Here is a 14,054-nt window from a genome sequence, read left to right as displayed (position 1 = left end):
AGTACCGTAGCTACTCATTGTCAGTAAGGACTACTGAACCTCTCAGTGTAGCTAGCAACTAATGTTGGCTAGGGGAGAAGAGTGAGTTTGTTCTCTCTTCTTCCTTCTCTACCAACTAATCCTTCCTCCTCCTTTTCTCCTCTTCATATACATTATATCCTTTTAGAAAGAAGAAGCAGTAGTAGTCATGCAGGGGGATTTTTACAAAAAGTTCCTTGGGACATCTAACATTTGCACTTCTCCTTCAGGAGGTAGTGACATATCACTCACTGACCATTATCTAAGGGTTTGGTGAGGTGGATCTGTAGGCCAGGTGAGAGTGAGCATTACTTCTGCTCTTATCATTCATGTCGTGACATAGGAGGAATGCCCTGGCCCTTAGGAAGCTGCTCTCCTTTTTTGGAGGAAGTATTAGCTACTATCCTTCTACCAGTATCTACGGGGCTGGTCAAACGTATTTGAGCCAAATATGATGGTCTTCTTTGATTAGCTATAGGTGAACAGTTTTGACCAGGGATGAATGCTGATTCTATAAGCCAATCAAAATGGAGATGTTTTACACACCTCCATTCCTGCCATGAATAGGAGCATCTTTTTCCTTAAGATTCTCTTTCCTCTGTCAGGAGTGATTAACATAACTCACCCACTTGAGCCTGATATGGCAGATGCTTCTGATATACCAGCAACAGATAGATATTCCTGTAGAGATAAAGTACCCACATCGTCCAGGTAGAGTGGAAAATGTTTGTCTAACCTTCTGGTCCTTTTTGTGGGCACTGGGGTGGTCCCAAGTTGATGGGTGTCCCAATTTACTAGCTCTCAGGTAGGGTCCGAAGGGAGAGACTATTAGGGGGGTTGTAGAGAATATATCTCTTCGGCCAGAGACCTATTCAGCAGATCATGGAATTCCTTACCTATCTGCTGATAAAGCTCCTCTGTTGAGTTTATATTCATTCTCCTTGGGGAATGGTCCATGCTCCAAGAAAGCTATTTATTTTTTATAGTAATTTTTCTAATAAAATTTTTACCGACTCGTTCAGTGTTTTAGTAGCGTTAAGAAGCCTAGTCTCTTGCCATCATTTGATGTAAGAGATTCAGGATTGGTTTTATATTTCAATAAATAGAAAGCATTTTACGATTAAGTTTTGCCTGGTTCCGTCCCATGTTGGAATTGTGGGAAATGAGCGAGCCGACGTTGTAGCTAAGGCTGAAACTAGGCTTAGTCACATTTCCAGCATTGGCGTCCCAGTTTCCGATTTTAAAGTAGTACAGTATTAGGTTTTATTGTAGAAACCAGTGGCAGGCCCACTGATCTAATTTGAATTGAACAAAAGGTCTGGTATTGTTTTAACTCGGTTACGTATAGGGCGCAAACTATACTCATAGGTATCTGATGGTAAGTGGGGCTGATAGACAGGCTCCTTGCTGCTCTGCTTGCCAAGTGGATTTAACTGTTGAGTATATTTTGGTGTCCTATCCTATTTTTAGATGTCAACGTACAAATGATCTTTTAGTCAATATGTCCCTTGGGGAAATTTTATGTGAGAGTGCTGCCAGTGGAGCAAGTTGTATAATTTTTAAAAGATATATTTTTTATGAGTTATATTTTTATGATTTTATTGCAGTTTTAGATTTTAATCTGTTGTGTAGATTTAATTTTGTTTTATTACATTTTACTCTATTTTACTTTGATTTATGAATTCAAATTTTTTATACTAAAAGATATATATGCGCTGAATGGCCTTGTGGCTCTCCCGCTCAATCAATCAATCTAAGAGAGCTATGAGCAGTCTTGCCTACCCTGGGACTTGGTCCCATACTGGAATGGTCCTTATCCTCAGGGGACGGTTGCACTCGCCTCATGCTAACTTGAGGAGGGCATCATAGCCCCTTTCTTGCAAAACAGTGTCTCTTCTCTGCTTCGGCAAAAGAATCGTAGAAGAAAAGGCTCATCTATATTATTTAGGTTCTACCTTCTGGTTAGATAGATCCATTCTCAAAGGGAGTTTCATGGAGTCTTGCCTATCAGGGAACTTAGGATTTGGGAGTGGGATGGACCTTGTCCTTAGGGCACTGGCACATACCTACTGCTATCCTGAGGAGGACATCATGAGGATCTTTCACTCAAGACTGTCAATCTTCTCTGCATCAGCAAGAAGGTAGGCAAGTTTCAGGCTCTTCATCATGTCAAACTTTCGAGGGACGAGGACTCGAATACTTGCATGCGAGTTGCTCACCCTTCTCTTTAGCCACAGCAGGAACAAGAAGGAAGCATCCGGATACTGCTCCTTTTGGCAAGGTGAAGCTGCTTGCTTGCAGATGCGACTTTGGTCAGTGCATACCTCTTGTCATCTCAAGTTAGAACTCAAAAGTATAGCGCTGACAGTAGCCTTCTGATTTACCCATTGTCATACACGAAGGTGAACGTGGGTCCTAAGGTATTTGACCACCTACCTCTTTCTACCTGATGGATGTTGCCCACAGACCCTTGGAGCCCTTTTCATTTGATCTTGATGTTATTTCTCAGTATCCAAGAGCACGTGCCAGTGTTGTAGCCAACATCCATCCCCTTGGCTAGGGGGATAATGAGTTGGTGTCTTACCAAACATTTTACATGATATACCTGGTTTGACACTGCTGATGCAACCTTCCTGTAAGGGAGATTGGTTTTCTGTGTTCTGGTACTAGCATTCTTTTAAGCCAGCTATGACTGAGGCTTTAACAGCTTCTGCATCCATATGTGTTGTGACATTAAAAGACTTGGCTGCTGCTACCCAAGCTTTATTCAACTTAAACTTCAGTAGATTATTCCCTGAAACAACCATAAACATAATTAGCAGACCCCATAATAAATGTAATACAAACTATGTTAGATCCTCAAAGTAAAACTAATTAAACCAAATAGATACAAATGGAATAAACAAAAGGAAATACAAAAGAAACAGAGAATTACTTGATAAGTTGCTTTGACTGTCCCTCCATCAGGTAAGTAAACAAAGTATGAAAAGATCACCAGACAAAAGGTTCAGAGTGAGGTATGAAAGAGCAAAAGGACAAAACAATATTATAACATTCTTCCCCTCTAGATATAAAATTGGTTACATCACTTCATAAGTAATCAATCCCACCCATATCGGTTCGGAGCCCTTGACACCCGGGTTGATCTACGTTCTGGAGGTGATGCAGCCTCTGTTCTAATTTCAGCTTCTGGGTGAAGTCCCATACCTTCTGGAAACTCTTGATGGGTTGTCTTGGGTGACACTGGAGATTGAGATGGTATGGCCTCTGGTGACAATGAAACAGAAGGTAGTTCTTGATTTTCAGAAACAGAGTTATCCCTAGGGCATGGGGCCAAGTCACGTAAGGAAACCGTTGACTCTCGTCCGCTGGGATGTCTAAGGTTAGCATATGTTGGGTTAGCAGATAATAGTTCAACTTCATCCACTAGGGGTTCATTTTTGCTTGTTCTGACAAACTTCCTCAATAATACCGGTCCTGACGACATAAGCCACGAAGGCAAAGAGCTCCCCGAGGATGAGCGGCGCGGAAATCCAAAAAAGCGTTCATGGGGTGTGACATTAGTTGCGGTCGACAGAAGGGATCTAAGTGAATGTATCACATCAGTGAGTACTAATTCCCAGTGCTGATCGGGAAGATTTCGAGACCTGAGTGCCAGCTGGATTGCCTTCCATACAGTACCATTGAGCCGCTCCACTTGCCCATTGCCGATTGGATGAAAAGGGGTAGTTCGACTTGTTGCAACTCCCTTCTGTGCGAGATAGGTTTTGAGCTCCCTGGACATGAATGAGGTTCCTTGATCCGAATGTATATACTGAGGCATCCCACACAGGCTGAATATTTGTTCTAAGCACTTAATCACTGTAGTTGTGTTCATGTTGGGACACGGAAAAGCGAAAGGAAAACGAGAATATTCATCAACCACAATAAGTAGATATGGGTTGCGCGAGGCCGTCGGAACTGGTCCTTTAAAGTCAATGCTTAATCTCTCCATTGGTTGTGTCGCCTTGATGAGTGTTCCTTCTTGGAATTTGTAGAATCTTGGTTTCAATTCTGCACATATCCTGCAAGAAGCACAGACCTTCTTAACGTCCTCAGTGGAAAAGGGAAGATTTTTCGATCTCACAAAGTGCAACAAGCGAGTCACTCCTGGATGGCACAGATTCCCATGAAGTTCAGTGAGGGTAGATGACGTAGAAACCACGGAACCGCAAAAAGCTCGGGTGAAGGCATCAGGAACCACATTCTCTTTACCGGGGCGATAATGTACTGTATAACTGAAGGCTGCGAGTTCCATCCGCCATTCCTGGATCTTATTATTCTTAACTTTAGTGCGTTTCCTGTTATCAAACATGAAGGCCACAGAATGTTGGTCTGTAACAAGATCAAAGTGTTGTCTAGCAAGAAAATGACTCCACTTACGTACAGCCTCCACGATAGCCATGGCTTCCTTCTCTACGATGTGATAGTGAATTTCACTTCCTTGTAAAGTCCTAGACATGAAGGCCACGGGCCTGCCATTCTGGTTGAGTACTGCTGAGACTGCTACTTCCGAGGCATCACATTCGACCTCAAAAGGCAAATTTTCATCCACAGAGTGTAGCGTTGCTCCTTCAAGTTCATGTTTTAGTAGTTCGAAAGCCTGCAAAGCTTCTTCATCTAAAGGAAATTTCTTTACTCTTGCTAGTGGTTGAATCTTAGCAGAAAAATTCTGTATCCATTTAGCGTAATAAGCAAACATACCCATTGCCCTCTTTAAAGATCCTTGACTAGTGGGAGGTGGTAGTTCTTGTAGAGGCCGGAGTCTTTCCATGTCAGGTTTTATTACACCATTCCCCACACAGTAGCCAAGAATATTAATGGTACGCACAGATTTAATAGTTTTAGTAGCATTGAGAGTTAGGTTCCTCTTGTTGATGACCTCAAGAAAGCGCTGCATGTTCTGATCATGTTGTTCTTGAGTGTGTCCAGCAATAGTGATATTGTCCAAATATGGGAAAGCACCTTGTAAGTTTTCTTCTTTCACCAACTTATCCATAGTTCGTTGGAAGGCTGCAACTCCATTGGTAACTCCGAAAGGTACTCTACAGAACTGGTACAGGCGTCCGTTGGCTTCAAAAGCTGTATACTTCTTGTCTGCTTCCTTTAGTGGGACTTGGTGGTAAGCGCTTTTCAAGTCAAAAGTCGAAAATACGCAATATGTTGAGAGTTCATTAACCATGGTGTCAATCCTTGGTAATGGATAAGCATCCAGTTCTGTAAACAGATTTATAGTTTGCGAATAATCAACACACATCCTTTTCTTATGCCGATTAAAGGAATCCTTAACCACCACAACTTGAGCTCTCCATGGTGATATGCTATCCTCAATAACACCCTCAGCCAAGAGACGACTAGTCTCCGCTTCAATGAATTCTTTGTCATCTTTACAGTAATGTCTTGATTTAGTGACAATAGGCTTACAATTAGGTAACAAATGCTGGAAGATAGAAGGTTCATCCACAGCAGCGGCTGCCTACAAACAGTAGGGGTTAGCACCAGATAAGTTGAGCGCTGGTTTCGGCCCACCGTATTCAATAGTCACTTTCTGATGCTGTTCTTGGAAGTCCTGACCAAGTAATACTCCTGAACATAAATCCTTCATTACTGCTAGACGCATGGATGGATAAGTTTCTCCATTAAGATGAAGAGTCAAGTCTACATTGACATAACCTGGAGAGTTTGTATGCAAAGATTTCTGTGCTAAAGCGACGTCTTTATCAGTGGGATGTATTGGTAGCTTCAATTCCCACGCTACCTCTTCATCTATATAACTGTCATCGCTGCACGAGTCGACAAGGGCTGTCAACTTCCGTCCTTTAATTGTTGTTGAGGTAGCTGCCCGATAGAGGCTCTGAGGAAAAGAGGTACCAGCATTAGCTGCAAGAACAGATGACTGTGAGGGATCAAATACTGTAGCTGTTGTAGATTTACCTCCATATGTAGATTTAGACAGGCATGCTTTTGCAAAGTGCCCCTTCTTGCCACATTTATTGCAAATAGAATCCCGAGCTGGACAGTGTGCACGAATATGATAGGGACCTCCACAAAAAAAGCACTTTCTCTTCATGGACAGAGTAGTCGCTAATACTTGAGTTCCAGCAGTTACCTCACAGCTCTCAGACATTGGTCCACTCTTCACATGATCATCTGTGATAAGTGCATGATCCGATGTAACCACAGCAGCAGTATGCCCAACATGAGGAAGCATGTGACTGTAAAAACTAGCATTACGTTGGGCTAGGTCTAAATAGTAAGCCTGGTCATAAGCTGCCTGTAAGTCTAGAGTTTTATTTTCAAGAAGACGTTGCCGAATCACAGGTGAGGCCAGGCCATTTATAAAAGCATCCCTGATCAACTCCTCTCTGTATTGTTCTGCACTAACTGGTTTAAAATTACAGTCCTTACCTAATTTACGCAATTCTCTCAGAAACTCATCCAAAGTTTCCCCTGCCTTTTGTTGGCGAGTAGCAAGTAAATGTCTGGCGAATATTTCATTAGGTGCCTTAACATATAACTTTTCCAACGTAGAAATGGCAGTATCATAATCCACACACTCCTCAATGTACTGTATTCATACACATTATGACTGACATAGTTCACAAGTGTCCTTAATTTATTTGGTGCATTTTCACCACATTCTTGAATAAAGTTGGAAAACGTCTTGTGCCAATGCCGCCATTCCTTTGCTGCAGAAGGGAGGCTAGGATCCAGATCCAAACGGGCAGGCTTCAATAGTTTCTCCATAGTTTAAGTTGAATAAATTGTTGTGACATTAAAAGACTTGGCTGCTGCTACCCAAGCTTTATTCAACTTAAACTTCAGTAGATTATTCCCTGAAACAACCATAAACATAATTAGCAGACCCCATAATAAATGTAATACAAACTATGTTAGATCCTCAAAGTAAAACTAATTAAACCAAATAGATACAAATGGAATAAACAAAAGGAAATACAAAAGAAACAGAGAATTACTTGATAAGTTGCTTTGACTGTCCCTCCATCAGGTAAGTAAACAAAGTATGAAAAGATCACCAGACAAAAGGTTCAGAGTGAGGTATGAAAGAGCAAAAGGACAAAACAATATTATAACAATATGATATGATTTTAGGAGGTTGTTGGAGTCACCTTCCTCATTCTCATATGGCATTAGAAAGGATGACATGTTCAGGGAAGAAAGGGACTTAATAGTTTAGTTCTATGGGACTTTTCCCACCGATGAGTGAATTGCCCTTTTCAAATCGATGAACGATTATATAGATGAAGGAATGAATAATGAATTTTAAAAGCAATTTGTGTCCATCCAAGCTATACAAACCTGGGTCCTTTAAATTAAATTTCTCACCTTTACCACACCTCTTAGTCCTAGGCCTAAGGACAAAAGTGGCTATTCTGTGACAGGTGGGTTGTTGGAACTTCATCCTTACACCACCTGTCGTTAAACAGCTACCATATTATATATTTTCAGTTAGTTAATCTTAATGAAGACAACATCTATGATATACTCTTTTATTACCGATTTATTTCTTAATTCTGAACACTAAATTGGTTCCTAACTGAAATATTTATTAGTTCAAAACTCAAAATTTATTTGGAAGTCATATTCATTTCGATCTTAATATTTTATTTGAGGTTATTTGTTTTATTATTTAAAAATAATGTGATTCTGAGATCAATTTACATCTCCCTTAACTTGATGTTGATATTTTTTTCTTTTAACACAGAATTAGAGGACTTCATCCTAGATGACATGGTCAATCACGTAGAACTCATGTTGTCGTGGTTGTATGCAGAATATTCTGTTTCCCATGAGTTTTCTAAAGTTCACAGCATCCTTCACAGCCACAGTAAACCAGGCACAAAGAAGGAGAAGAACTACCAACAGATATTCACAAGTATCATGACGAAAGCCATTGCAAAAAAAGTCAATAAAGAAACTGAAGAGTGAGTTTTTATAATTTTTTTCATTGTACAATAGCAAAATTTGTTGCCTTCCACTCCAAATAAAGTAGGGAAATACATTGTTATTGAAAACTGGTTTTAATACTGTATGTGACTACTGTATTTATAAATTAAAGTCTTCAATTTTAGTCATAGAAATAGAATTAGAAAAATGATTCAATTTTAGATTTACTCTATTACCTTATAAAAACTTTCAGGTTTCTGCTTCGTCTTTTCCTGGAAAGTCCAGTGGTACCTGAAGATGCTGTAACGTCCCTTATTGCTTTAGGGCGATGTACTGGAGAGACAATTATAACCAGTGAATTATATGGATATACAGTAAGAATATTGAAAGATATCATACTTTGGAGACCCCCAATATCGAAACCAGCAATTAGAGCACTTTGTTTATTGGCATCACATGATCAGGAGCAGGTTAGTATGATACTGTACTTTACTGTATATATTATTTTTGTTCTGGTTCTTAATGGGTAAATCTATATTTATTATTATGATTAATGTCATGATCACTATTATTGTTGTTGTTGACTAAATACAGTATTATAATTATTATTATTATTCTGTAAAAGGCTTTCCCTCAAAAATATTTAATTCAAGAGTATTGTAGCATGGCACGCTTTCTTTTAATAATAATGGATTGTTCCTCCTTATGGAGTACATTAAATAAGTTTCCAAATAATGGCAGGACTGACTCCGTAGTATATGATTTAAAACATGTTTTGAAGAATAATGTTAATAAAACAAACTGTTTAAACAATGAATCTTACATGGTCAAAGTGGTTTTAGTATTCTTTAAAGATGCAATGGTTTTCAAAAAGTGTAAGAGGCTCCTTTCGAAATGTTACTTCTTTAAAGATTGCTAAAACTACCTTGACTGTCAAACTGAGTTATCCATTTTAGTAATTGCTCTCAGCTTTTCCTGGAACACTTTCATAACATGTTCAAGTTGTTTTGTTCTTCTGTAATTCCTATATAATCATAATTAAATTTTCTTTTGTAGGGTATATCATTAATGTACGGCTTTTTTCCACTCTTCTTGTGATGTTTCCTCCTTGATCAGGTTTTCACATTGACTGAGTATATGATGAAATTAAAGCTAAAATGTAAATAAACAAAGGAAAATGTAATTTTAGTACAGTATATTCTCTAGCAAGGGGACTCAACCAAGATTTTAGAAAAGAATGTTACTGCCCAAAGTTGAATGAGCCCACTTTTATAACAAAAGAACTAAAAGTGGCATATGGAATGATGAAGGAGCCATGAACAGCAGCACAGATAATCTTCAGTGTGGTATATTCTTAGTTTCTCTCTGTCAACAAGACAAGCATTCAAATCAATTTGACTAAACATTATCAGAGGGATGTTGATAGCCCCTTACTCATCATAATAACTCTGCATGTCAAAGGAAGATCTCCGTAGTTATAGTTTATGAAAGAAATTCAACCAAGTCTTTATACTGCTTTTATAAATTCAGTGTTTTATGTCATGGATCTATTTCTTGGTGACCTATGTCTAAAAGAAACTGGATTTTTCAAAGTTCTAGAGCCCTTATTATATGTTAACCATTCCTTTATTACAGGTTCGAGAACAGGTCATACCAGTTATCTTGGAACTTTGTAAAGATGATGAAAGTATACAAGAAATTGTAGCTCAGGTTGCCACAAATTACTTGAAATATCTCCTCTTGGAAAGCCCTCCGGAAGTCCTATGCATTCATGAGTTAGGACGTCCAAACAAGGGTGGAGAGTGGGCTGAAACTTCTGTTAAGGCATGCTTATTCCTGTACCTGGCATTGTTACCCATGAATCAAGAGCTTATCTATGAGTAAGTTTTTATTTTCTTTTTGGCTTAGTGTAATTGCTTTTAATGTTGAGATACTGCATGGAAATTATGTTTCATTATAAATCCATTACTTTTCTGGTTTCATAATTAGCCCTATCATGTACATAAAAGGAACCTAGTTGATTACTTAAAAAAATGTGGTTAACCAATAGCTATATGCACGTATGACTATGAGTCTCAGTTTTTGTGTATGTGAGAGTGTTCCTAAGTGACACAAACCTTTGTCATTTAATGGCGAGCTGGATACAGGTGGATGGTGTGGTCGAGAAGCCCCATCCCCTCACTAGCGTGGAAGCCTCACTTTTGTTTCGACCAATGACCAGCATGGATCTACTGTCAAGGTTCTATATGCCAGAGAGTTCTACGTCAGCCCCTCTGCAGGCTGACCCTTAAGTGTCCACATTGGCTCTCGTTGGAGACACTCAAGGCATAAGACATGTCCTTCTCTGTCTCTGAATTGTTGGTCATGGCCTCACTCCATGCTATTTCCTGGTTCGACCAGTGGTCAGGAACAGTAATGTAATTTGTAAAAACATTGTAGCTATCAACTTGGGAGTCTTTGAAGAAGTACAAGTCCTGTTCTGTAAGGTAGGAAGGCTGTGACCATTCTGGCTCACCAGTCAGGAAACCAGTGGGCTAACTGGGTTTTGAGATAGGATGCTTTTGGTTACCATTTCTTAAAAGAAGTTAGCTTGGGGGGGGGGGCATATTTTCTATGGAACTCAACTCATCAGTATGGGTGCCACATCTCTCCCTTCAAGGTTTGTTTTGCAGGCATCGTTGGAATCGTGAGCTGCTTTACAGGACTCTTTGATCCAGGGTGCTGCCTCCTTCAAGCGTCCTGGCCCTTCGAAGGGAGTAATGGCCAAACTCTTGGGTTTGCCCAAGCCTGTGGGATAGGGATCAAGGAAAGGCCCTGTGCCCATTCCGAGATCCTGAGCAGCACCCCCTACAAGCTCTTCCCAGAAAAAACAAAATATTCTTATGAAAAATGTCATCTTAAAAGTAACTTCTATACATTGATAAAATAATACATATAAAAGAAATTAAGACACTAAGAGAATGGCCAGTATATAATATGTATATAAGACTATGTTTTAGTTTTTAAATGTAAAAAAATTTCAGTTGAAAACAAAAGAGTAGATAGAATTTGAAATAACCCCAAAATAACCTTGTCGTAATGGGGCAAAGTTGCACTCCTTATTTAGGCTCTGCCATACTAAGTACATCCTTATAATAGCCAAAGGCTTGACTCTAGATCTATTTTGTCTTTTGTCACATTTAGTACATATTCTCGGGCAGTGTGCAACTTGGTACTTCTGCTTAAATAGTGATTCAGGCATGTATGATAGATGGGTTTGTGATGAAATAAACTTGTTTGCTTTTTATGCAAAATTTGTTTTTTTTATACAAACCCATTACATGGTTTGCATCTACTTCACAAAGTGTAGAACAGGTCTGTAACAAGTATGTAGGTGCCATATGGCTTATAATCCATACTTAAAAATGAGATGGCACTTAGATTCAAGTTTGTGTATAGGTTCATGAATGAGTGATGGGCTTATAGCAAGAACGTTTTTTTCTAAATTTAAATTTCAGCAGTTCCATCATTTTTTTATGTAGATTATTAATGTTGTGTAGCATAGGCTCTCATTGATTTATTCTTCAAGCTTCAAAGTGTTTTGTTTTCCCCCAGGTTAGCTCAGGTGTATGTCAAGACAGTTAATGAAGCTAAAAGAGCTATATTGAGAATGTTGGAAGGTCCTATCCAACACATGGGAATGAATTCACCACATTTACTTAAACTCGTTGAAACGTGCCCAAAGGGAGGAGAAACACTTATCACAAGGATTATCCATATACTTACTGAAAAAGGTAAGTGAAATTTAGTAAAAACTGTTAGTCATCATATTTGTGGTTTATTATTATTTTATTTTTTTTTTTTTTATAAATATACAGTAGTTATTCTAATTTGGAAACCTGCAGATAATTTTTGGCCCTGAAAAAATTAAAAGTTAGCCATATAAGTATCTCATAGACTAGTTTAAGCTTATCTGCTAGTTGCTGCTGGTAATTGCTGGTGCATGGAATACCTCAGATTTTCATAGTTACTTACGAACTATAATTACCATTAACCCCTTTACTACGAGGCCGCGGGTCCGCTGCTCAATTTGTACACGAGATTTGTCACCATCGATATACTTGCTCACTTACTCTATAACAACCTATATTTCCATGTTTATTTGTTTTACTGTTGATTTACAGAATAAATTTTTCAAATGTTTGCTTTATTTTTCATTGTATTTCACTATAAACAACCAAAATATTTTTTACATTCATTGTGGTGATTATGGAATAATTTTTCAGAAATTTGTTTCACATAATTTTCTCTAAAATAATGGTAAAGCACTGTGATTTTGTCTAAAAAACTTTGAAGTGACTATTGTAATGAACTCAAGATTGATTATGTTCATCCAGGATTTTTTTTCAGACTGGCTCAGTGCCAAAATACCAGGCAAGAACCAGCAGCGACACAAAATTCAAAAAGCAAAAAAAACTCTCAAAGAGGGATACAAAAAACACTGAATCAAACTTAACAATAAAATTTAATTAACAAAAGTAGTCTTAAATTACAAAAAGTAGTCCTCGAAAAGCTTTCTTAGGAACTGGAAAAACACATACACTACTGTACAATAATAACTCTCGAACCGTCACACGCCTACCTAACTTGTATACCTCAGTCGAAGAGAAAGAAAAGGTGTAGGAGGTAGAAAAATACACACTTTCCCTAGCATACGACAGTTAGAGTTCCAGAGTGAAGTAAACCTTAAAAATAATTAATTTTACAATAATTATCAAAATACACCTTTAAATAATAATATATCCGAAATTGGCGATAATACTACACTTTACAGGTCACGAGGAAATATCTGAAGAATGCTGGCATAAGTAATCAAAAACTGCACCGAATTCATAATTAAAGATTATTATGACACATCACCAGCGAATGTCCTACTTCAGGATCACTAGGGGTGTTCTTGCACCGATGGGATCACTGGGGCAACGTAAATTGTCTATCTGATTTAATCAGACGAAGGAAGAACATATACGGTTCGCTTACCGTTCTTCGTCACTAGAAGGCCTCCTCACGACTCCAGGAGGTCAGACACACGGCAACAGCCAGCAGCAGTGGCAGGCAGCAGCACACAAGCAATAGCAATGCTTAGAAGGCTAAAATCCATTAGCAGGAGCCTCTCCAATTAAATGGTAGCTGCAGGATCAGGAACAAATATCTTCCGATTATCAAGCCGTGAAAAAATGCTGTAAGACCTCCTCTGTTGGGGAGCCGACACTCTCTGCCCCGCTGCCCAAAAACGCACTCCAAGTAAACGGAGAGAGAGCGAAAGCATAATTACGTAATGCGGCAGTTCAACAAGCTAATCACTGAAGACGGGCAGTCCGCTCCACAAAACATGAAAAGCAAAAAAGGAATACGGTGAATAAACACTATACAAATAAACACAAACAAAACCTTGGCCGGGGATAAAAGAATGTTCCAAGAGAACTTTTCGTGACTTTAATTAAAACAAATGGCAAAAACCACGAACAAAATATTTAAAGTAATTATGGATTACAGCTCCCCGGGACAAGGAAAAAAAATAATTTATTATTTTTTTTTTAAAAAAAAGGTAACTCCTAGCCAATATTAAACTAGTAATTTGTAATTCAAGCAAAAACATGAGCATTGTGCACAAAAGAAAAATGCAAATATCAAAACAAATATTTCATAAACCAAAACCACTATCCTTAAACATTAATATCAACTAAGATTAAATATAAATAATGTCAACCTCAAACTTATATTAAGAAATCTTCCCAACACCAGACAAAAAAAAAAAAAAAAACCTAAATAAAAAAAATTGCTCAAATGTGATTGATGCAGAGACCTTTACCCTTACACAACTACTCTTGGATTGCCACCTCATCATTTTCATTACCGAATGTCCTGGAAAGAACATCAGGGACTACGTTGTCTTTTCCAGCCACGTGACAAATAAAAAGGTTATATTCTTGGAGTAAAAGACTCCAGCGCAAAATACGCTGATTTTTATCTTTAAATTTATTAATAAAAATTAAGGGATTATGATCTGTAAAGACCTTTATTGGACATGCTGAGGAAGATAAATACAC

General features: G+C 38.4%; 1 protein-coding gene across 1 annotated transcript in view; it reads left to right on the top strand.

The window, feature by feature from the left end:
* Positions 1 to 14,054, top strand: part of Sym (symplekin) — a 147,114-nt gene that overhangs the window by 98,220 nt on the left and 34,840 nt on the right. The window contains exons 12-15 of the mRNA XM_068351892.1: positions 7,784 to 8,003; positions 8,219 to 8,435; positions 9,601 to 9,845; positions 11,560 to 11,738. Coding sequence (XP_068207993.1) covers positions 7,784 to 8,003; positions 8,219 to 8,435; positions 9,601 to 9,845; positions 11,560 to 11,738 — 861 coding nt within the window. The remainder of the gene's footprint in view (positions 1 to 7,783; positions 8,004 to 8,218; positions 8,436 to 9,600; positions 9,846 to 11,559; positions 11,739 to 14,054) is intronic.

The sequence above is a fragment of the Palaemon carinicauda genome, chromosome 2 (genome assembly GCF_036898095.1).
Source record: "Palaemon carinicauda isolate YSFRI2023 chromosome 2, ASM3689809v2, whole genome shotgun sequence".
In the NCBI taxonomy this organism is placed as follows: domain Eukaryota; kingdom Metazoa; phylum Arthropoda; class Malacostraca; order Decapoda; family Palaemonidae; genus Palaemon; species Palaemon carinicauda.
The sequence above is the reverse complement of the archived record's forward strand: the minus strand, read 5'-3'. Positions and strand labels throughout refer to the sequence as shown.